Source organism: Furipterus horrens, unplaced genomic scaffold (genome assembly GCF_987537825.1).
Source record: "Furipterus horrens unplaced genomic scaffold, mFurHor1.1.pri manual_scaffold_5, whole genome shotgun sequence".
NCBI lineage: Eukaryota > Metazoa > Chordata > Mammalia > Chiroptera > Furipteridae > Furipterus > Furipterus horrens.
In genome coordinates this window covers 115,388,258-115,412,200 of record NW_028327175.1, presented here as the reverse complement: position 1 = coordinate 115,412,200, position 23,943 = coordinate 115,388,258, and the positions used below count along the sequence as shown (strand labels likewise).

Here is a 23,943-nt window from a genome sequence, read left to right as displayed (position 1 = left end):
GGTTCCTTTTCTCTCCAGTGAGCAAGAGATGTAAGGTTGAACCACCCACCAGCCAAATGCCTGGTGCTCTACAAACAAGGCAAGGTTGTTATTTCTTGGTTTTACTCCTAGCCTTTGCTGCAAGCAGTGTCCAATTATGGAGACCTGTGTTCTGTGCTTTTCCAGCCTGTTTTGAAGATCACACAGTCTTGAGGCTGCACCCCAGGGTAGGCCCTGCCCAGGAGGAGGGTGAGGAGGAAGGTAGAGGGAGCCCTGCCGCTCTCAGTTCGAAGAAGGAATACAGTCCTGCCATTGACCTCACTAGCTTTCTGGAGATGAAGTGTGCGTGTGCAGGGATGTCAAAAGGTGGGGCTCCTGGCTGGCAGGGGGAGTCCTTTGTGTCCTGGACCTTGTTCACGCTTTGAGTGAATTTCAAATGTGGAACAGGGTGGTCAGGGCCACTCCTTGGCTGTGGTTACAGTGCTCTGTTTCACACCTGTTTGAACTGGAAACTGCATTTTAAGTCCTGCATGTTGTTACCAAATGCCTCTTTGGCCCTCACACCCCCTCACAGCAGGGGGAGGGCACTGGATCCCCCACAACTCAGTGCCTCCTGTTGGAATCAGTGCCCAGCAGCTGCTGCCCAGCTCAAGTCCCAGAAACAAAGCCCTTTTCTTTTGGAGGCCATCTGTGAGAACAATGGCCTTTATTTTTAAAATAAATTTTTTTGTAACACAAGAAAGGATCACTATGTGTGCACCGCCCCACCCCCTAGATGGTGTCAAGAAGTGAGCAGGGTCACAACAACCTGGAAAAGTCCCCTTTGTGCTGCTCCAGCCACTGATCCAGCGTCCTGGCCTTGGGGTTGAGCCTCAGGGTCAGTTCGATGTCCCGGTTGGGTTTCAAGGCATAGAAACGGAACATGTTGGCCAGGTCCTGAGCTCCAGGGAAGCCAAGCTTCTCATAGTCCTCAGGGGTAGTCTGGAAGCAGAGGGGCATCTGTGAGGATCCATCAACATCTCAGTGCCCTGCTGAGGTGGAGGAGGAGGGCTGGGGACACCTCAGTCTCTACCAAGGCCCTTGCTAAGTCCATCTGAAACTGTTCTAAAAGATGAAAGTTTGGAAGCCACTGTTGTAGGTCAATTTGGATCTGAACTCAGCTTCTCAAATCCTCCATGACCTGCCTCAGGCTTTTCCTTTAGATAGTAACACCGGGCCACTGTGCTAAGGAAGCTTCAGTTCTATTCCATTCAATCCTCACAACTGGACCAGGGGACACTTCACACACCCATTTCATGGATAAGGAAATTGAAGCAGAGGGGTCAAGGACTGTGCCCCAGGTCACACACACTGCTGGGTATTAAGGGCAGGGACCAGAATGGAGCCTGGGGGTCTGTCCAACCTCAAACCTCTCATCGTTACTGTTTGGATCTGGGGGCAGTTTGTCTTTTAACATCTAGGAGTCTCCCACATTTTCTTTAATGAGAAGGTCTTACTTTCATAATTGGAATGACAAGAACCAAGGAACACGGGGTCTGGACTGGAAGACGGACAGTCAGCAGGGAGAGGAGGGAACTGTGGGCCTCCTGCCCACCCAGCCGGGCCAAGTGTGTGGGGGAGCTATCTCTGGCCTCCCCTTTCCTTCCCTCAAGTCACATCCCAGAGGAGCTCAGCAGACCTGCATTTTTATTCCTGGCCTTGGCCCTACTGTCCCCTCTTCCTGGAAACCTTCCAACTTGGTCAACCACCAAAGCCAAAATTTCACTCGGCAGTCATACTTGGCTCCCAGGAACAGCACAACGTGAATGTTCACAGTTGTGATGAATTCATATTTACCTTTCCCCAGATTCTCCCTACTACCTACAAAGCCCTCCTGGGGGTTTGAAATGACCAGTAGGGGCCAACGCTCCCACCTGGGCATCGTGTATGACCTTCCCAGTGTGCTTAGAGAGCAGGACAGCGTACTCCTCTGCCGTGTGCCTGCAGGTACTGAGTCCAATGTTCTGGCCAATATATTCTTCTGGCATCTTCAGCAGGCTGAGCACCACAGGGCCCAGGTCAGCAACGGACATGCCATCCATGGGTATGTCACCCATGGGCAAACCTGGGAGGGGAGGGGAAGAGGGACATGTTGGCATGTGACATGTCTAGAGTGGACAGTGAAGCCTTTGCCAAGGTGTAGAAACTGGTTTTTCCCAACAGACAACCAAGTGGACATCTGCACAGATCAGTACCTGGCATGACTTAGCAACTCCTGGTGTCTGTGTCAGAGCAGAAGCAGTAGTGGAGCTGAGCTGGAAAATGGGATTCAAGCCAAGTTCTGCCCCCTTGGCATGTTGTTTAAACCCTCTGAACCCAGGTTACTCCATTCTTAGACTGGGAAAAAGAACCTTGGACCTGCCCACCCCTCTCAGGGCTGAGATTGGGGACAAGGGACAAGAAAGGAAGGGCTTCTAAGATCCCATGAGAATTGGCTGGTGCCTCCAGCCCCACTGCTCCCAAGACACTGGCCTGGGTGTATTTGGTCATATTCTGAACTCCTGATGTGGGAATCTGTGGGTGGATATTCCAAAAACCAACTCTCCTGACGGGAATGATTGACTAGCAGAGGCCAGGGCCTGGCCCAGAGCAGTGTGTGACAGGTGTTCATTCGTGTCTGTTGAACTAATGAATAATTGCCTGCCAGGCTGTGGTTTTGTAGATGGAGAGGGACAGCAGTGTCTAGACATGGTGCCCAGAGTGCTAGGGCCATGCCATTTTCCTATAAAAAGGGGCCACCACAGATGCCTATTCAGATCACCCAGGGACCTTGTGGGGATGGAGGTCCAACTCAGAGACAACACAAGGGGTGTCCCTGACTACAACTTTGCAAACTATAAAGGTCAATACCCATTGCCAACACCAGGACCAGACTGTTCATTGGTGGGCAGAGCTTGAGCAAGGGTGAGCCAGTGTTGGTGTACAGTGTGTGTGTGGTGGGGGCACTGACAGCACTCACGCCTTCCACTCTGGCCTGCTGAGCACCCTGCTCTATTCCACTGGCTCACTGGCAAGACAAAAGTTGTATAACGTTTCCTCCAAGCTAGGGTCCAGTGCACCAGCCATTTAGAGATTGGCAAATGGGCACTGAGAATAAAGTGCTTTCCAATTTGTGAAATCTTCAACTGGGTCCCGTCTTCCAAATCCTCTCCTTATTTTTTGAAGAAGTAATAACTGCATGCATATCTATAAAGCTTTCCACCAAAGATTGTTATCACATCTCAGTAGATTTTCTCATTGCCCCTGCAGAAGTCAGTGTTGTGCCCATTTCACAGAGCAGGAAGCAGAGACCCAGCAAGGTTTTATACCTTGCTCAGTCATGGCCTAATGTGAGAGCCAGGGATCATATCCAGAAGCATTTGAGAATAAGTTCATAGCTTTCTGTGACACCCATAGTTTCAGACAATGCAAGGAGAAAAAGGCACTCACTCAGCAAGTAGCTTTTTCCATCTGGGGCTTTCTGGGGCAGGAAGGAGGAGAGGAGGTTCTCAAAATAGCAGGGCAACCGCACACTGATCATGGGAACGTCAATGTCCCGGAAATATTCTTCCACTTCCCCTTTTCCATCAAAGTGACCTGCTGCCAGTCTCCCTGCCGTCAGCTTCTTGATGTTCTCCAGGCCGCTGTAGACCACATAGCGAAGGCCCAGGCGCTTGGCCAAATTGGCCAGCAGTTTTCCCTGGTGGGCAGGAAAGCAGAAGTCACAAAGCTAGGAAGATATGCGTCCCCAATCCCAGCCCATTTCTCCAACATGAGTTGCTACTATGCCTGATGCTAAGAGCCTGATACCACTTATTCCTCAGATAAGGGCCCCTCTTCCAGAAGGATGCTCACATATGGTATTACACCTTTTAACATGGGATTATAAGCCTATACTGCCCACAGAACCTTCGCATCACTTCTCTAGATCATCTAGGTTTTTACTAATTTCTGATGTGCTTGACTGTAGCCCCTCTACGTGCAATCTGCTGCTAGGTCATCTTCCTTGGAGACCCCAGGCTTCCACAGGGGCGGTTCTACAGCTCAGTGGTTAAACACACAGGCCACTTGGTGTTCCAGTCCTGGTTCTACACCGCACTCGTCAGTTAATTGGGAACCACAGTACTACCTGCTGCATAAGGTTGTGTAGGGGGTTAGATGGTAGCCTCCAAAAAGATATGTCCACATCCTAACCCCCAAAACCTGTGAATGTGACCTCATTCAGAAGAGGTCCCTGCAGGTGTAATTAATTTAAGAAACCTGAGATTACCCATTTAACCCAATGGCAAGTGTCCTTATAAAAGAAGATCAAAAGAGGACATACAGAGGGTCCAAAGGCATATGAAAGGATGTTCCACATCACTAGCCATCAGAGAGATGCAAATTAAAACCACAACGATACACCACCTCACACTGGTCAGAATGGCCACCATTAACAAATTTACAAACAAGAAGTGCCGGTGAGGATGTGGAGAAAAGGGAACCCTAGTGCACTGCTGGTGAGAATGCAGACTGGTGCAGCCACTGTGGAAAACAGTATGGGATTTCCTCAAAAATCTAAAAATGGGCCCTGGCTGGTGTGGCTCAGTGGATTCAGTGCCAGCCTGTGAACCAAACGGTCGCTGGTTCGATTCCCAGTCAGGGCACATGCCTGGGTTGCGGGCCAGGTCCCCAGATGGGGGCGTGCCAGAGGCAACCAATCAACGTATCTCTCGCACATCAATGTTTCCCTCTCTTTCCTTCTCTCTAAAATTAAATAAAATATATATTTTTAAAAACACTAAAAATAGAACTGCCTTTTGATCCAGAGATTGCACTGCTGGGATTATACCCGAAGAATCCTGAAACACCAATTCAAAAGAACCTATGCACACCTATGTTCATAGCAGCATTATTTACAATAGATAAGTGCTAGAAACAGTCTAAGTTCCCATCAGTAGATGAGTGGATCATAACTGTGGTACATTACACAATGGAATACTATGCAGCAGAAAAAAAGAAGGAATGCCTACCTTTTGTGACAGCATAGATGGAACTGGAGAGTATTATGCTTAGTGAAATAAACCAGGTGGTGAAACACAAATACCATATGATCTCACCTAATGAACAAAACAAATGAGCAAAATAGAACCAGAGGCATGGAAATAAGGAACAAACTGATAGTGACCAGAGAGAGAGGGGGAGGGGAGTTACGAGGGAAAGAAGAGGAAGGGTCTAGTCAAGGAACAAGTATAAATGGACCATGAACATGGACAACAGGGTTGGGAGTGACTGCGGGAGTGGTGCAGAGGGGGAGGGGCAGTGGAGAGCAATGGGGGGAAAATTGGGACAACTGTAATAGAATAATAATAAAAAAAAGAAATTGAGGAGAGAGACAGAAGACACAGATAGGTCCATGTGAAGACAGGCAGAGACTGAAACTATGTGGCCACAATGAGAAATAGCAACCACCAGAAGCTGGAAGAGGTGAGGAGCGGAATCTCCCTTAAGAGCCTTTGGAAGGAATGTGGCCCTACCAACACTTTGATTTTGGACTTCTGGCCTCTAGAACTGAGAGAGAATAAATTCTTGTTGTTTTAAGCCACCTGGCTTGTGGTCCTTTGTTACAACAGCCATGGGGCCCTAATACTCTCTGTCAGGATGAAAGAAGTTGTCTTTGTCCTCTCTATGGAATGGGCTTCCATGTAATACACAATTAAAGAAAGACTCAAGTCTAAAAACAAGTTTGAAGACAAGTGATCCAGTCTAATCTCCCTTTACTTTACAAAAGAAGAAAACAAAGACTAGAACAGGGAAGTTACATGTCCAAAGCCATAGCTGTGAATGAGGCAGGACTGAAAACTGAAGTACATAATTCTCAGCCTAGTGCCTTTCCTCTGGCACCAAGTATACATTCCACAAAAACCTGAGTGCCTTCTATGTGTCAGACACTGTGCAAGTGTTTGGATTTTCAATGAGACAAAAAAGATGACCATATGGTTCCTCTCATATCCTTCCCACCACCACTTAAGCTCAATAACCACCTAACTAGAGAGAATCTGACTGGAAAACAGAATAAAATGAAAAATAAAACATGTGAAAAGGGACATAGGGGACTTTCTGGATTGAGGGAAATATATTTTGATCAGAAGGGGGTTATATGGATTTTTTTTTTTCAAATTTTATCAAAGCGTACAATTAAAATGTGTGCATTTTATTATAAAAAATTATGGGTCAATAGAGTTAGATTTTTAGAAAATATAAAGAGTCATTGAATAACAAAGGAAATTAGTAATTGCCTGAGGCTAAGGGGAAAGCAGGCATGGGGAGTGACTTTTAACAGGTACAAGGTTTCTTTTGAGGGTGATAAAAATGTTCTGAAATTAGGTAGCGGTGATAGCTGCACAATTTTGTGAATAGGTTAAAAGCCAATGAATTCCATACTTTGAAAGGGTGAATTGTACTGTACATGAATATTTTTAAAAACCTCACTGGATAAGAAAGTAGCCTCCTTGCTCCCTCATCAAAATCTAGGAGGGCTGCATGGAAGAGGAGGGCAAGCCCTACAGTGGTCCTGGGTAGGATAGGTCCCACTGGCAAGTTACAGCTGCCCCCCCCCCCCCAGGAACCAACAGGGACCTGGAAGCTCCTTTTAAGGTGTCCTACAACTAGCCTCGGCCTCCCTACAGCCTCCTGCCTGCCCTCACCTGCTTGACTTCCTGCTCCTGGCTACAGTTTTCCCAGTAGTTGGTCACAATGAAGGTGGCATGAGCCCCAGTCAGGGCCATTTCCATGCTGGCTTCATCATTCTGGTCTCCCTGCACTATTTCTGCACCTTGCAGCCTCAGCTCCTTCGCTGCTTTCTGCCTAGGGTCCCGGGTCACAGCTCGAACCCTGAATGTTCCATCTTCCATGAGTGTCCGGGCCACTGAGCCCCCCTGGGCACCTGCAAAGAGTCAAAAAAATCTGAAGGGTTGAATAAGCCTGAGAGTCCTGCTAAGGGTGAAACCCCAAAGGAAATGCTCCATCACAGCATGACACCCAAGATACTTTTCACCTGTCATTCTCATTAAACTGCCTTACACCAATTTTAAATAACAGTTTTATTGAGATAGAATCCGCTTACCATAATATCCACTCTTTAAAAATGTATATAGTGACTTAGTGTATTCAGAGTTGTGTAATCATCATTGCAGTCAATTTTAGAATATTTTCATTGCCTCGAACAGAAAATACATATCCATTAGCAGTCATTCCATATTCTCTCCTCCCTCCAGTCCCTGACAACCACTAATCTGCTTTCTATCTCTACAGATTTGCATGGGATCCTACAATATGTGGCTTTTTGTTTTTGGCTTTTTTCATTCAGCATGTTTCAAGGTTCATCCATGTTTTAGCAGGCATCACACTTATACCTTTTATAAAAATTTTAAAATGTATTATGAAATATTTAGCAGATACAAAAAGGGATAGCAATACCCATGTACCCACACCTTAGCTTAAGAAATAAAATATTACCTATACCTCTTCCAAAAAATGATTGTAACAATTACAAAAATTAAAATCAAAAGGAAGAAAATAAAAATCATCCATAAATACAGGGTGGAGCAAAAGGTTTACAGTTGTGAGCACTCGAAACAGTTTATTCTTGTATTATTAATTATTGTATTATTTTCCATATGAACAGGTTTACTGTGCCACTGTGACATTCAAGTTAATAAAGCTATTGTAATAATCATAACCTGAACATCTTTTTCCATAAGAACAACTGTAAACCTACTTTTGCCCACTCTTGTATGTACAAGAAAATTGGCTACAGCACTATTTGCCATGGTGGAAATTTATAGACAACCTAAATGTCCTTTGGTAGGAATCTGGTTAAAAAAGTGATAAATCTGTACAAAGTCATTAAAAAGAATATAGCCTATCTGTATGTGTGACCATGATGTGTCCTGGAGTGAAAAAGGCAAATTGGAGAACTACCAACTGTAAAATGGTATAGTTGCTGTGTAAACAGTCTGGCAGTTCTTCAACATGCTAAACACAGAGTTACGATATGATCCAGAAATTCCATTCAGAGGTATATACCCAGGAAAGTTGAAAATATATGTCCACACAAAAAACTTGTACATGTTAATAGCAGCATTACTGACAATAGACAAAAGGTGGAAACAAATCACATATCCAGAATTAAATCTCCACACCAGAAGATGTGTGTGGCTGCCAGGGGCTGAGAAAAACTGGGGGAAATGGGGAGTGACTGCTAGTAGGTGTTCACATAAGAAATGTCCAAATCTGTAAAGAATTTTGATAAGTTTATTTGAGTCACACTGACAGATTGAGAAAATGCTCTTAAGAATGGCAGTTTCGCAGCTTATTTTTAGTTTACTGATTTGAGAGAGAGAGAGGGAGAGGAAGAGAGAGATTTGTTGTTCCACTTATTTATGCATTCATTGGTTGATTCCTGTATGTGCCCTGACCTAGGATCAAATCTATAACCTTGACGTATCAGGGTGACACTCTAACCAACTGAGCTACCCAGTCAGGGCCTGCAGCTTATTTTATAGGTTAAAATCAAAGAGGAATGTAATTAAATTCGTCAGCAGCCGTCCATCTCGAGAGACGATGGTGTAGCTTCTTAAGAGTCTATCTGCACCGCCGAGAATGGCTGTGCAGTCCGACTCGGGAGTGACATGGTATCTGTCTCCTCCCGTGTTGAATCGACATCTTGCGATGAAGCTACAGAGCCTGGGCAGGGTGATATGGAGGGTCTGCTGTTGCCCATGCAGCAGACCCCCCCTCTCTTCGCAGCTGAAGGGTCCAAGGGAAAGACGGAGTCAATACAGCTTGGCTTCAGGTGCGCCGCAGGAGTTGCCGGTGTTGACTACAACGTCAAACCGCCTTAGGGACTCCGGCTCCGGATTTTCTGTCGGGGTTTACTCCCTTAGCCTTTCCCCTGAAGAGGTATGCCGCAAGGCAGCGGAGGTTTTTTGGAGTCAGAGTTTTCCTTCTCTGATGTGCCCTGACTGGAAGATCGAACCAGCGACACTTAGCTCGCAGGCCGACGCTCAATCCACTGAGCCACACCAGCCAGGGTAGAATTAAATTCACTGGTGGTAAATTAAGCAATATGGGGAAAATCTCTGGGATTGTATAAAAAGCAAAACAGAGAGACATATACTTCTCTTACATTGGTGGGTACAAGATAGTTAACATTTACAGTACATAGAGATGGTATGTGGGCAACAAGGTAACAATAGGGGTTCCTGCTCTGGTGCTAGCGTTGTGCCTTGAGGGGTCTGGAAAAGATTACTCTGACATTTCAAAAGTATGTTATCTTAGATGCAAAAAAGATAGTGGATAGTCTCACTTAAGGTAAATATGTCGAAGAAGCTACAGTCCTAGGACTGGGACTACCTGCCAGAACCCACTTTTAGTTAGGAATTTATATCAGACCATTCTGTGTGATTATTTTTGATCTTCGAGTTTGTAAGGTCCACCATGCAGGCCTCTCCTGAGCTTGTCAGGTTTAGTATGTGGACCCTTTTTCATACACATAGGTATGAGGTTCCTTTTGGAGGTGATGAGATCTTCTAAAATTGATTGTGATGATGGTCACAGAACTCTGCAAATATACTAGAAACAAGTGAACTGAACACTTTAAATTAATAAATGGTATGTGAATTATACCTCAAAAGCCGTTATGTATTTTTAAATATATATAGAAAAAAATATAAACACCAGGTGGAGGCAAAATAAAACACCATCATTTAAAAATAGTATCTATTTAGATATTTCTAATTTGGTAGGATACTCAACTTGGTAACAGGGATGGGTGGGGGTTGGAGGTGGGACCGAGGTTGGAGAAAGATTTAATTTCGGTTAAGATGTGCAATCACTACTTATTAAAAGTTAAAGTAAGTATTTAAAGATTCAAGGGGCATCTGTGCTCACTTCCTGTCCCACGACCCCAACCCGGAAGAGGGGTCCGAACTATCTCACCCCTTCCTCCCTACTTCTGGGTACGTCTCCCGGGACTGGGCGGCTCCCTGGCTCAGTGAGAAGTCCTGCGCTTCAGGGCCGCTGACTGAGGTTCTGCTTACCTGTGGCTCCAAACACCACCACTAGTTTCTTGTCCGCCATGAAAACGAGACCGGAAAATGCTGTCCCAAGAAGCCTGGGGAGCTAGAGAGGCGCGGTGAGGGCGCCGGAGTCAGGGGACCAGGCCCGGAATGACTTCGCGCATGCGCCGCGTAGACCAGAGGGGGCGGTCGGCCAGGACAAGATCAGACTTCGCGACCCCCCAGCCCCACTATTGGGCCTGACACCCCCTCCCGGCCCATTTCTTGGCCCCTTGCCCCCGCCTCCACCTCTCAACCCCGACCTCGCCCAGCGTTACCTCCTCACCACGAGCTGGGTAGAAAATGCTCTGGGAAATTGCAGGACCCGATTTTTGCTGAAGAGCCCACCGTGGAGGGGGAAGATGGAATCATGCGAGGAGAGCTGACCCCTGCCCTCAGCTACAGTCTTACCCTGACAAAACCATCTCTTCCTGGCCACCCTGCGTGAAGGGTCCCCCAGGCTGTGCTGCTTCTCAACCCAGGTGTCCGGGCCCTGACTCCGCAGGGAGCTTACCCACCACCCCCGCCCACCAACACAGATGGTTCCTCCGGTTTTCCAGGGCCTCAGCTAACGTTTTGGACTACAGACCCCAGCCGCCTCACAATGACCTTTAATTTTTTCTTTTTTCTTTCTCTTTTTTTAAAATAATATTTATTTATTTATTCTTAGAGAGGTAAAGGGAAGGAGAAAGAGAGGGAGAGAAATATCAATGTGTGGTTGCCTCTTGCACACCCCCAACTGGGGACCTGGCCTGCAACCCAGGCATGTACCCTGACTGGGAATCAAACCGATGACCTTCTGGTTCACAGGGCGGTGCTCAATCCACTAAGCCACGCCAGCCAGGGCTGTTTACTTAATTTTTTCTTTTTTTTTAAAGTATATTTTATTGATTATGCTATTACAATTATCTGGTTTTTTTTCCCCTTTGCTCCCCTCTGCCCAACTATCCCTCTTCCTTCCAGCAATCCCACCCCACTTAGCTCATGTCCATTGGTCGTGCATGTAAGTTCTTTGGCTTCACCCTTTCCTATACTATTCTTAACATCCCTGTTTATTTTGTACCTACCAATTATGCTTCTCAATCCCTGCACCCTTTCCCTATTTCCCCCACTCCCTCTCCCAGCTGATAAACCTCCAAATGATTCCCATACCTATGATTCTGTTCCTGTTCTGGTTGTTTGCTTAGTTTGTTTTTGTTTTTATTGTTTAGATTCTGTTGTTGATAGTTCTGAGTTTGTTGTCATTTTCATGTGCATAGTTTTAAGTCCCTTTAACATTTCGTATAATAAGGGCTTGTTGGTGATGAACTCCCTTAGCTTTAACTTGTCTGGGAAGCACTTTATCTGCCCTTTCATTCTAAATAGTAGCTTTGCTGGATAGAGTAGTCTTGGTTGTAGGTCCTTGCTTTTCATCACTTTGAATACTTCTTGCCAGTCCCTTCTTGCCTGCAAAATCTTTTGAGAAATCAGCTGATAGTCTTATAGGCATCCCTTTTGTAGGTAACTCTCTGCTTTTCTCTTGTTGCTTTTAAGATTCTTTCTTTATTTTGAACCTTTGGCATTTTAATTATGATGTGTCTTGGTGTGGTTCTCTTTGGGTCTAGCTTGCTTGGGACTCTCTGCGTTTCCTGGACTTGTGTGTCTATTTCCTCCACCAAATTAGGGAAGTTTTCCTTCATTATTTTTTCACATAAATTTTCAATTTCTTGCTTTTCCTCTTCTCCTTCTGGCACCCCTATGATTTGGATGTTGGTATGTTTCAAGGTGTCCCAGAGTTTTCTAAGTCTCTCCTTGTTTTTTTCAATTCTTGTTTCTTCGTTCTGTACTAGTTGACTATTTCTTCCATATGTTCCAAATTGTTGATTCGAACCCTGGCTTTCTTCCCTTCACCATTGGTTTTGTGTGGATTTTTCTTCACTTCACTCAATGTAGACTTCACTTCTTCCCTTATGTTTTTGCTGTACTCAATCATGTCTGTGAGCATCATTACCACCAGTGTTTAGAACTCTTCATCTGTTAGGTTGGCTGTCTCTTCCTTGATTAGTTCTCCCTCTGGAGCCTTGATCTGTTTCCTCTTTTGGACCATACTTCTCTGTCTCCTCCATTTGACTGCCTCCTGTGTTTGCCTCTGTGTTTTAAGTAGAGCCGTCTCACCTGTTATGTTGTAAGGGGCAGAGCCTTAGGTATTAGTCAGTGCGGGGTGACTTGTTTCACCACATTGTGGTGCTGTAGGTGGGGAAGGGTCTGAGAAGGAAAAATGTTGCTTGCTCAGCCCTCGCTCCTTTTCCAGCCACTTCTTCCCCTACTCGTATGGGACTGGCACCCCTCTAGCTGTTGCCTTGTTTGTGGTTCCCAGGGTGGGTGGGTTTGCGGACGTTCTAGGACCATGGGAGCCCTCTAAACAAACAGACTCTGCTGAGACACTGGCAGTTTCTTCCATTGCACCAGCCCCCACTAGTTTTCACAGTCAGAAGCAATGAGGCTTTATTTTCCCTGGGGCTGCAACTGTGAGCTGCATGGTCTGGTCTGAGACTGGAATCGCTCCTCAGGTGTCCCTTCCAACTTTTATAATGTATAACTGCACTTTCCACTGGTCAGCCACAGCCGCTGCCTTGCTGCCACCACTGGCGCTGCCACCGCCACCATACCATGTCGTCTCTACCCTGTCTCTGTTCCTCCTACCTGTTTGGATGAGTATTACTTCTTTATATCTTTGTCTGTTGGACTTCCATGCAGTTCAATTTCCTGGTAGTTCTGGTCATTTTTAGTTTTGAGGTAGTTGTATTCCTTCTTATGGTTGTGGAGGAAGGCAAAGCGTGTCTACCTATGCCTCCATCTTGGCCAGAAGTCCCCCCACACTGTTTCTAAGAAAACAGTGGCCTGCTTTGATTTTCTTGTTTCCCAGCCATGGTAAACTCTATAGACTATGTCTACCAGCTGGGAGAGATTCATACCAACCCCCTGTATAAACATTGGAACTTCCTTCTGATATCTGGGAAACTTTGCCCAAAAAAAGCAGAGGCAGATTAAGGTTGGTTGAGGCCCTGGATGCAGAAGAAAATATTGGGCCCCTTAAAAAAAAGAGAGAGAAAGGGAAAATAAAACTACATGTTAACCATATTTTGAAATAAATAAAAAATAAGTACTATTAATGTTTTATTTCCAATAAAATTTGAATATAATATATGTATAATATAATTAATAACAGGATAATGATAATCAGAGTTTTGATTTTCATTTTTCTAGCTACTAAATGAAAAGAAAAATAGAAAATTCAATAGTCTGAATGATAAGAATACTAGAGAAGAGATTTTTCGTTATGATGCAATAAATTAATGATAAATTAAAATTCAAAAATTATTCATAAACTACGAGAATCCAGGTGCTGATGTAACAACAGGAATTAATTTTAATATAATTTCAACAATAGGAATTAATTTTATTTTAATATAATTTCAACTTACCTGAATATTTATATGCACAGAAAACTATTTTTAAAACCGTAAATGAAACAAGTACATATCCACAAACTAATTTACATCCCTGCGTATTTGCGTATATCGTAAGTCTGCACTGCAGGAGAACCTTTGTAAGTACAAAGTATTATAGCAAATATGATTCTATTGCTCCGATGAGCGGTAGCGCAGCCACGTGGGGCCTATGCAGCATAGTATGTGTATAGTATGCAGCGTATTAATGAAATAATGAAAATAAGCAAATATATATAAACATACTATCAGGTTTTACCGCCGATTGTAAACTTGTACATAATTAAAATTGCACATATGAAACCAAACTTGGTGTCAGTAGAAAAAAGTGTCAAGTTGGGGTTTTGTGGGGCCCTTCAGAACCCAGGGCGCGCACCCAGTGCGCCCACCGTTAAACCCGCCTCTGAATAAAAGTCATGTTTACCATCCAGACATTTTCTGGTACCTGTATGTCAGCATCAGTGTGCTTTTGATAGATAATAGAGCCTTTCCAAAAAACCAGAAGGGTCTTCGTTTAGTTTCTGTTGAACTGCCTGTATCGTAATCAGGCTCTTGTTTAGGCACTCCTTTTTAAAGCCCTTCCAATATGCACGTTTTGTCATGCTCTGGGAAGACTAGTTCCCTGCTATTTGAGGCCCAGTTGGACTCTGTCAAGGAAATTGCCATGGATGGGTTAGGAGTCCCATTGAAATTCTCCTGATGGAGGCAATGAGCCTCTTCATTAGTCTTATCTATAAATAGCTGCCTTTCATGCGCCATTATCATGATGTTAAGGAGAGCCTATACATCTGTTCAGTTTGGATGGTGAATGACAAAAATGGAGGTGATAAGAACTGCCATTTTCTGAGGATCTTCCCTATATGAGGGGTTGGAATCCTTCCAATTCAGTAAATCTGAAGTGGAAAATGGACTATTAGCCTAGTAGTGATCAGCAGGCTGGCCTTCCTGGTTTATTCCACCTATGAGGTATTTCCTCAACGAGAGTTGTCCTGCTCTGGACAAGGATGCTTTCTGGCCAAATTTGGTACCCTACCATGTCTTTGAGGGTGAAACCATTCCTTCATCATACAGGGATGGGGCTGTTGCCCTTTGGGCCCTATTTCAGGGGTGTTTAGCAGCAGGGGTGGTAGCAGCGCAAATCTTTCTGCTGCTAATCCTGTGTTCCCTGGGTTCAGGACGTTAAAGACACTCATCTTCCTATTTTCCTTTTCTTCCTGTGTACTGCTATCAGGGAGGGGTTTTGAAGGCAATTCCCTGCTCTGTGTCTTTAGTTTGTTCCCTTTCTTTGCCGAATCCTCACTGTATAAAGACATAAATGCCTGGACAAAGGGATTTTGTCACATTTCCCTGACCTTTGGCAAAACAATTCTAACTGTATGATGGTATAGTAATTTAGGAAATCACTTAGGGGCCATTTCCCCCTATAGTCTAAAGTATACATAGGCCAAGGAGTATTATAATGGAAAACCAATTCCTTCTTTGCCATTTAGCTTTACATTGACCAATCTGCTAAAATTCACCCCAGTGGGATTGAGGAGTTGAAACAGAACAACCCCTGATGGCATGGATATACAAACCCAAAACCATAACCATAGAAAGACAGAGTGGGACCATGTCATCAAAACTTGGGTCCATAATTCCATTATTCCAAATAAGTGCCCACAGGCAAGTCCTAAAATCTTACCTCCTGCCAAGTGATACCACAAGTGGTACTGACCAGACCCAAATGGCACAAAGCCTAAGTGGCACAAAGCCCAAATGGCACAGATCCCAAGCAACCAGGCTAGCCTAGGATAGCCTGCCCACCAATACTGCAAATGGTCCTAACCAGACCAAAGTGACACAAAGCCCAAGTGGCAGGAATAGAGAACCACCCAATGTTCATGTCTGTTCAACTTACCCAGTCTTGGAGTTTTTCTGCTCCCCAGAAACCCATTTCCTCTCACCAGCCACATGTCTCAGGTGGCTGACACTGAGGTCCATGCTATCCCAATGGAGCTGCCAAAAACTCTAACTGAAAACACAGGTTTGGCTGCCTGCCTTGACGAAAGCCAAACTAATGAGTCAGGTGCTGGTACAAAAGGAAAGAAGTTTTATGCAGGGGCCACATGACCTGGGAGAATGGTGGACTCCTATCTCAAAGACCATCTCCCCTTCCTGCTCAAGCCCAGGTTCTAATTTGATTAGGGAGGAGAGGGCTTTTTTTCTATTCAATTATTTTGCTCGCTTTTAAAATGCTGGTGTCCTGTCCATTCATCTTTCTAGCTTTTGGCATGCTTGGGCCTGCTCCACCAATCTTTTTATCTTTGGATGCAATCAGGCCTTATCTATTCACCTTCCTAGCTTTCGGCACACTTAGTGTAAGGACCTCCTTCTGCTGTCATTTTGGTCAATGGGGAAGAATCCTGGGAGCACAGACTGACTGTCTTTGGTAACATCTATCCATCAGCTATCTTATTTTTTAATATGTTTCAAGTAAGTTGCAGACAGTAGTACACTTCTCCCCTAAACATTTCAGTATACATATTATTTAGAGTTCAATATTTGTTTTCTAGGTCAAGTTTATTATATACAAGAGAACATAGTTTTGTATTTCCCTAAAACTGGCTTTTCCCCCTTCTCAAGCAGTGTCTGCTCTTACTCTTTAAATTTATTTTTAGTTTTAGAGAGAGGATAAGGGAGGGAGAAAGAAAGGGAGAGAAACATTGATCCAAGAGAAAAACAGTTGCTTCTCACACACACTCTATCCATTAGGGGGCTGAACTTACAACTGAGGCATTTGCCCTGAGGTGCTTTGTGGGACAACACCCAACAAACTGAGTCACATGTATGGGGCTGCCCTTCCTTTTTAATTGGGCACAATTCTATTGAATGAATGTGCCCCCTGTCAAACCCTACTCCATCCTTTTCTGATGGACCTAAAGGTTGTTTCAAGGTTTTCACCCAAATCAAGTACTGTGGTATGTGTTGCAATGACCTTCCTTGTTTGTGTCCTTTTGAGTTCTTGCAAGTGTTAGATAGGACAAGAGTCTCAAGGTCTGGGCAGTCCTAAATATAATAATATTTCCTGATAAATGTTAAAGTTTAGCATAGTATTTCGTAGATGCGGTAATAAACAGGATGAGCTTACAGAAACTCAACCAGATGAAAGTAGCCAACTGCAAGGAAGAAAATAACATGTAATTGTCCAAACAGTGGTGTGTGTTTGTGTATGCACTAAGTTTTCCTTCCCTGAGGCAGAAATTTGGATATGAATTTGAGACAAGTTGAGCCTCTCTTAAATGTATAGGAATGCTCTTCAGTTACAGTATTTTTTTAAGGACTCTCCTAGATAAGCTTAAAGTTTCTTTTCAGGTGCTCCCCAAAGAGCTCTGCTCTGCACATCTGGGAAGCAAAGAGTTCTGCTCTGTGTGGGTGGATGCCAGCTGCTAGAACCTGAAAAGTAAGGAAAGCTACTCTGCATCTGCGTGATGAACCAGCTGTATATAAGCCAGGCCCCTGGCAGCTGTTTGGGAGCTAAGCTATGGTTAGTTGCACCAAGCTCCCTTTCTTTCTCTTTTTCCTCCACCGTGATTTCAGAAAACCTCTAATTTTGAATGTTTCACCTCCTCCCCTGATTTCTATCTTGGGTGGGTGGGTGGGGCAAGAATCTTTGTCAGTGACAAATTCCCTGTCTCCCTTATTTGCTGCAAGTAAATACAACTTGCAGCAACCACATCTCATTTTTGAATAGAGTACCCCAAGCAGTGAACCCCTTGAGTTCGGTAATGCAAGTGTTCCTACCCAGAATTGTTGGGTCAAAGAGAATGCCCATTCTAAATTTTAACAGATCTTGTCAAATTGTTCCTCCTTCCCCATGTGAACAAAAATGGGGCTACCTTAGAAAGCCTGACAAGTTCACTAACTGAAAGTAACCACACAGGATGTTTTGATCATCAAAACATTCCTAACTGAGCAGGTTATGGTGGGAAGTCTTGTCCAAAGGCCTATATGATAGATTGCCTCTACCGTGAACAAGCTCTGTCCATTGTTTATGTGCATCTAGAATAACATATTTAAAATGTCAGCATGATCTCTTCTCAAGACTGCTGAAGATAAAACATCCCAGTGCACTGTGAAGGGGATCAACCCCAACCGTTCTCATTATCTTTCACCTGCATACCTCTGTAAACTATGTTAAATGTTAACTATCCTGCACCCACTAATGTAAAAGAAACATGTATCTCTCCATTTCACTTTTTGTCGAATCCTAGAAATTTTCCCACTTTACCTTCCCCTGCCTCTTTCATCTTCTACCAATGGATTTCATGTAACCTTTCTTAGGTCTTCTTCTTTGATTCTAATGTTTAAAATAAACCACAAAATTGTTATTTCCTGGAGTATTATATCCTTTGAGCTTTTGCTTCTAGTACTAGCCCACAATCCTTGGCTCTAATAAACTCTTTAAACTTTTCTTTAGGTTTGGAATTTCTTCCGTCGACACCCGATAACCCCAACAAACACTGTAAACTTCCTACACCTTTGCCGACAGTGGACATTATCAGCCAACCATTTAATGAGCAGCCAGTCCGATGGTTAAGAAAATGACTGGAAGCCAGTGCGGCTGGAACAGAAAGGGCACGTGGAGTCTAGCGCGAGATGATCCTGAAGACGTGGTGACATCCGGAAAGAAAAGCGCCTAGCCCAGAGGAGGCCTCATAAACACCTGCTCTTATCAATGACAGAGTTAATTTAGAGGAACCCCGACTTTCGACTTCCGGGGTAGAGCTGGGTACCAAGAGAGGAGCCACGTGCCCTCTGCAGAGGCGTGTTCTTCGCCGGCCCCGCCTCCCGCTGCGTGCGCACGTCTGGCCACCCTAGCGCCTACCCGCTAGACTACAGTGGTAGCGGCGCCTGAGGGCGTTCCTGACGGACGAGTGGAGGTGGCCAAAGACTGGGGGACAGACGGACAGCCGAAAGGATCCGTGGCTGGTAAGTGACTGGCGTCCTCCCTGGCTTCGTCCGAGCTCCTCGGTGGGCCTTGATTGGCCCCAGTCTTCGGGAGCTGGGTTTCACCGGCTACAGCTCGCTGCGGCCCCAGCGCCGGCCTGAGGGAGACCCGGCCGGCCCTGGCTGGGGGCGGCGGAAATGGGGTGAGCGGGGAAGTGGTTGGGTGTGGGGGAACTCCGCTTCGTAGACCACGTTTCCGAGGGCCTGGGAAGCCTGAATGGCCAATTCGTGTTGGGTCCCATTGGGTTCTCCTTTCTGGCGTTGCGAATGCGCTGGGTGAGGTGCCCCCGGGGTCACAGCTGGTGGATTCGGCCTTTCTGGCGGGGGTTGCAGCTACTGCACTCTTAGCTGACACGTGCGTCTGCCTGGGGCCCGCGAGGACCCAGACCTGCCCCAGAGTCGGAGGTGGGTGCCCAGTGTGGAGGCTTGTTTTGGTCCGTGTCACTGCCCTTCCTCCATCTGACTCACCTTAGTGAGGTGAGAAAGTGAGTCAGAAAGGTCCTTTGATCCACTGTTATGACTTCATGAGTGGCCCGCAGCCTCTATGGTGCAGAACGCCAAATTGGGAGGGGTCAGCGCCAGGGGCATCCAGTTAGTTTGGGCAGGGAGCTTACCTATCACCTCAGAAGCATAGTTCTCTAGATGTATCATTAATTGCCCAATAAGAGCTGCCCGAACCGCCTTCTACCTACCGTCTCTGCAAAAGGCCTGTCCTGCCATTTAAATTTGTCTGATGAACCGGTTGTTGTGGCCTGTGGCTGTCATCCTTTATTGTGTTATGTTTATGATTCTGTGAACCAGAAAATAACATCGTGTAGTTCAGGAAGTCCTCTCATTCTTAGCCACTTCTAAAACCCTGTGAGTTGATAATTTTCCCACTTGTAAATGGGGTTACTGATGAGACTGAGGTTAAGTGAACTGACTTGCATCCCATAACCAGGAAGATGGAATGTAGTCGACTGTCTCCACATCCTATGCTCTTTCCTAAACAGAGTTGTAGAGATTGGAAATGGGTTGTTATTTAAACTGCCTTCCCCACCCCCTAAACTGTCCTCCCAAGTAGAAGGAAACGGAAGTTTACTGATTTTTATATTTGAATTTCTGGTATGGTGTTAAGCAGTGTGTTTTTATTTAAATTTTAACTCATTAAAAAATTTAGTTTTTCTTCTGATAGGAGGGGGATAAGGAATACACTTTAGTAAATCTGTGCTTTATTCTTTAGTTTTTTTCAAGAAGCATCACGAGACAAAACACAAGCTTACTAGGAACTCACAGTTCAGTTGGGCATTTACAAGTTCACTAGGTGAAGGTGGAAAAAGTTTTCAAATGTAGTGCCTAAGCGAGAACACTGGTGAGGATGTGGGAATTTGAGGGGCCTTGGAAACACACACTCATTGAGTGACCTCATCTAACTGGGGATTTGAAGAGGAAACTGATTCCCCCATTGTCCTACTTACTTGCTTTTTTCAGTTGCTTGGGCCAATAAAGTGAGATGCTTTGAGTCCTAGAGTTGAGAGTATGAACTCTAGAAATGCCAATGCCAATGAAAAGATGAGTTACGGAATGTAAAGTATTTATTGAGTTTAGCTCACCCTTCATCAAGACAGTGGAAAAGCAAAACTGAATAGCTGGGGCCTTTGGGCTACCTTGATTTTTTTTTTTTTTTTTCCTTTTAAAAGCTGACTCTTTTCAGAGTTCAGTTGGGCTCTGATCAGGATTGAACCAAAAACTGGAATATCACTCCTCCAGGAATAAGATATTTTTGATAATGGCAATTGTATATTTCAGTGTAAAACTTTAAAATTTAGCTTGGAATGTCTTGGAGAGAAAAGAGAAGGAAAATTATAATTACCTCCTGGTACATTATTGGCCATAGTTAACAAAAAAGTTATAAATAGACATTTAGTGCAACAATTTTCTACTGGTGTGCCACAAGAATTTTTAAAACACGCAGTACTTGACTGTTTATTCAAGGACACTGACCTCTTTTCCCTTAGATTTTGTGAAATGAAAAATGACAACAGTCAATACAACAATAACCATCTGGTGTGAACAAATAAAAATTATACCAATTTTTTGTCAGATCAGCAAAAAATAGAATACTATATTTTTTGGTGTGCTGCAGAATTTTAGTAATTAGTTTATGTGTACCATGAAATAAAGGTTGAAAATCGTTGCTATAATGCAGTCTGTTTTTCTGATAGGGGTTATTGGGAGAATTAAAAGATCTGGATTACATCTCCTTTTGTGTTCAGCACAGTGAATGTGACCTGTCTTGTGGTTATCTGAACAATTTCTCAGAATAGCAGTGCCATTATTGGAACAGTTAATAATAGCTGCTAATACCAAGGTTGGTCTCTCTTTCCTAGAATCAATTTAAAAAGTAAAAAATAGCAATGGTTAATGGAACTCACTATAGATAATTTAAAGCTGTAAAGACAGTTTTGTTTCACATGTACGTATATATATCCAAATACATACATATTCATTTATATTAGGATGAAAAGTAAATGGTTTGTTTCTCCCAAAAAAGGAAGTTTTGGTAGTATATTTTTGACCATGAGAAAATATTTAAATCCTTTGAGATGCAGTTTCTGTATCTGAAAAATGAGGTTAATACTTAATGAGTCTTAAAATCTTTGGTGCCTTGAATGTTGCTTACTGATCTAATACGGGTTTGAAACCTTTTTATTTTGGTAAGTTTGGGTCTGGGAATCTTTTAAATTTCCCATGTGATTCTCATTTGGGGCCCCATTGTCTTAAGGAAAGGCTGTACAGAAGAGGGAGTGGACTGGCAAGAGGGTAGAGAAAGAAGTGAGTAGGCCACATGAGGAAAGGGACAGCAGCAGAGGAAAGAAAGGTGTGATTATTACATGGCAATAATTGCTGTCAGCTTGTGTGCAGGAGACCAAGCTAGTAGATATGCTCTTCTGCTTAGGAGGAAAAATCAGTTTTTGTCACACGAATAGATGTTTCTTTCTCAAGAGTATCATAGACTTAATTATTATAATAATTATCAATAATTTTAAAAGGGTGTTGGGGAAGAATGACCTAACAGATACAGGTGTCTTGCACTTCGCCTGACTTTTTTGAAATACTCCTAGCTTCTTGCCTTTCTCTTGATGAGCTCTCTCAGTCTCAGAAAACTCAAGTTTTATTGTCTAATATTCAGTCTCACTGTTAATGAGGGCTGTGGGAAAGCACAAGCATGATTAAGCAATCTGTTGTCATACTTTCAGCTAACCTAGTTGGCTGGCCCCGCCTCATCAGTCACTGTAGTGATATTCTTTATGTCAAACGCTGAGACCCCAAGTTTGAGTACACAGGTGTACTGAAGGAATTGATTGCTGGGACGGGATATTTGAGTCAGAACTGTCCTGGTAAATGTGGAACATAAGCTGTATCTTTAGCGCTGTTGTCTGTATTGCACAATTAGTATTTCTATTGTGGTACACCATTTTGTGTTCTCTCTCTCCCTCCCTCTCTGAAAGCTACTCAGAGCTACAAGGTTTTAGGCCTCATGGAGGCCTAAACAGTAGTCATGGAGCCCATGAACAGTATAAATGTTTGTTGATGATAATAAGGTATGTTACAGGCCCAAATGTAGCCATGTTCTTCCTTAGATACTACTGTATCTGCTGTTCTCTGGCAAAACCACTACTGCTTCAGAGGAACTATTATCACTTAGAACTATTTCCAGGACAGTCTGGAGGAAGGCAGGCAGGTGAAGGGAGAGAATCAGTAAGCAAAATTGAGTGAGTTGGGAGAGGGCTCTAAGTAGTATTTGAAGGCAGATGAGAAGAGCAGATGTAGTGAGATGGCCTTAAATCTTCACTCCCTTGGGATTTTTTTTTTTTTTTTTTTACAGGAAGGGAAGGAAGAGTCAGGCCTTCTTTTTGCTTATTAATTAGAAAATAAATTAAAACACTCCATTCCTCTACCACACACTTGGGTTTCTGTCACCCTCAGCAAAATTTCGAAGTGTTCAACGTTTGTCCAGCTTTGTAAGATTTTTTGTATTTGCAAGGTCAAATGTGGGGTGACTAGTTGCTGCAGGGCGGGTTTTTTTTTTTTTTTCTTTTTGCCATTTGCTTTTAGCTTTTCTAGAACATATGCCCAGATTTTAAAGAAGTTAGTTTTCAAGTGCAAATGCATAAGGTTAAGGGACAGAGAAGCAGTGAATTTTCAAGTGCAAATGCATAAGGTTAAGGGACAGAGAAGCAGTGATATCTGTCTATTCGGCAAGCATGTGTTGCCTCTAATGGTGTCAGAGGATTGGCACTGAGGGGGTTGTGCAAAAGCAACAGTGAACCCAGCATAGTACTTGTTCACTAGGTGTTGGCAGTCATATTGGGAACACAAAGCAGTAAAATCACTTCGTAAGGTTTATGATTGTTATTTTGATGCTAAGTATTATGGGAGGTCAGGAAAGTGAAGAACTGAGAAACGGGAAAGACAGGAGAACTTGAACTGAACCTGCTGGGGTTAGGTAAAAGAATAGGAAGAGAAAAGAAAGAAGGAGGCCGAAGAAATGAGATACCTCTTTTTAGAAAGCACTCAAGGGTTTCAGTGAAAACATTACCCACAAAGAGAATGTCCGTCATAAAGAGACTTTTTTTAAACTAGAATTTTTAACCTTAATTACGGGTCCGTGAATGAATTGTAGGGGCCTGTGGTTGCTCTGGAATGGCAATGGCAACATTTTTTAATAATTGTCTAGGAGAGAGTCTGAAGCCTTCATCTGATTCTCAAAGGGATCTACAACCTGCCCCCCCCCCCAAAAGATTAATGATTATTCTATTCTGGTATATACCCTTCCTACCCATCTCCAGAAATACGCTTTTCTGAATTTGTATTTTAAGATAAGGAGGTGTTTGGGTGGAAGATGAGAGACAGAAACCCTAGGATTCTTTTGTAAACAATCTTTCACTGAAAACCAACAGTCATGGCACATGCATGAGTCCTTGTGCAAAGGACAACATGTTCCCACATACACATGGTGTTCAGATCTGGTTTCCAGAAACAGGGCAACTACACACCCTCACTGACTAGTGTGGGTGAAGCTCCAGGTATGTCCTCAGAGACCTTACTGTCAGTTGTGGCTGATGCAGAGTTAGAGCTAAGTAGGAGTGTTGGGGATGGGGTGAGTTGAAGATACAGAAACCACAGGCTTTTTGGAAGGTCAGGATATGTGTCAAGCAGCTGCTGGAGAATTGGAAACAAGATGCGAAAGTATATGGAACCCTGGCACAGCAGCCAGAAAACCCTGGGCAAGTCTGGGAACAGTGGCTAAATCCAGAATCAGCTTCCCTCTGTTGCTTTGGACATAGAGGCTTCAGAGACTGTCTAGCGCTTTGGTCTCTTAGCAT

At 44.0% G+C, this 23,943-nt stretch overlaps 2 protein-coding genes across 4 annotated transcripts in view; one reads left to right on the top strand and one right to left on the bottom strand.

The window, feature by feature from the left end:
* Positions 1-668: 668 nt before the first annotated feature.
* NMRAL1 (NmrA like redox sensor 1) lies at positions 669-10,441 on the bottom strand. 2 transcript variants are annotated; one of them, XM_090277099.1, is made up of 6 exons: positions 10,376-10,441; positions 10,080-10,161; positions 6,684-6,922; positions 3,448-3,697; positions 1,893-2,083; positions 669-960 (listed from the first exon to the last, which is right to left on the bottom strand). In XM_090277099.1, the coding sequence occupies exons 2-6, from the start codon at positions 10,117-10,119 to the stop codon at positions 778-780; spliced, it is 903 nt and encodes a 300-aa protein (XP_090133225.1). In that variant the 5' UTR covers positions 10,120-10,161; positions 10,376-10,441; the 3' UTR covers positions 669-777. The 2 variants fall into 2 exon arrangements, with proteins under 2 accessions (XP_090133225.1, XP_090133224.1); XM_090277098.1 differs by lacking the exon at positions 10,080-10,161 and having other exon boundaries at positions 10,376-10,438.
* Positions 10,442-18,425: 7,984 nt separating this feature from the next.
* HMOX2 (heme oxygenase 2) overlaps positions 18,426-23,943 on the top strand; it is a 55,450-nt gene continuing 49,932 nt past the window's right edge. For both annotated transcript variants that reach the window (XM_090277090.1, XM_090277091.1), the window contains exon 1: positions 18,426-18,556. The gene's annotated coding sequence lies outside the window, so the exon portion shown is untranslated. The remainder of the gene's footprint in view (positions 18,557-23,943) is intronic.

Coding starts and splice junctions, on each gene's coding strand:
- NMRAL1 (XM_090277099.1), bottom strand. CDS start 10,119: ATGGCGGACAAGAAACTAGTGGTGGTGTTTGGAGCCACAG. Junction 6,923..10,079: donor GGTGGTGTTTGGAGCCACAG/GTAAGCAGAACC, acceptor GACTCTTTGCAG/GTGCCCAGGGGGGCTCAGTG. Junction 2,084..3,447: donor TGGAAAAAGCTACTTGCTGA/GTGAGTGCCTTT, acceptor CTCCCCTCCCAG/GTTTGCCCATGGGTGACATA.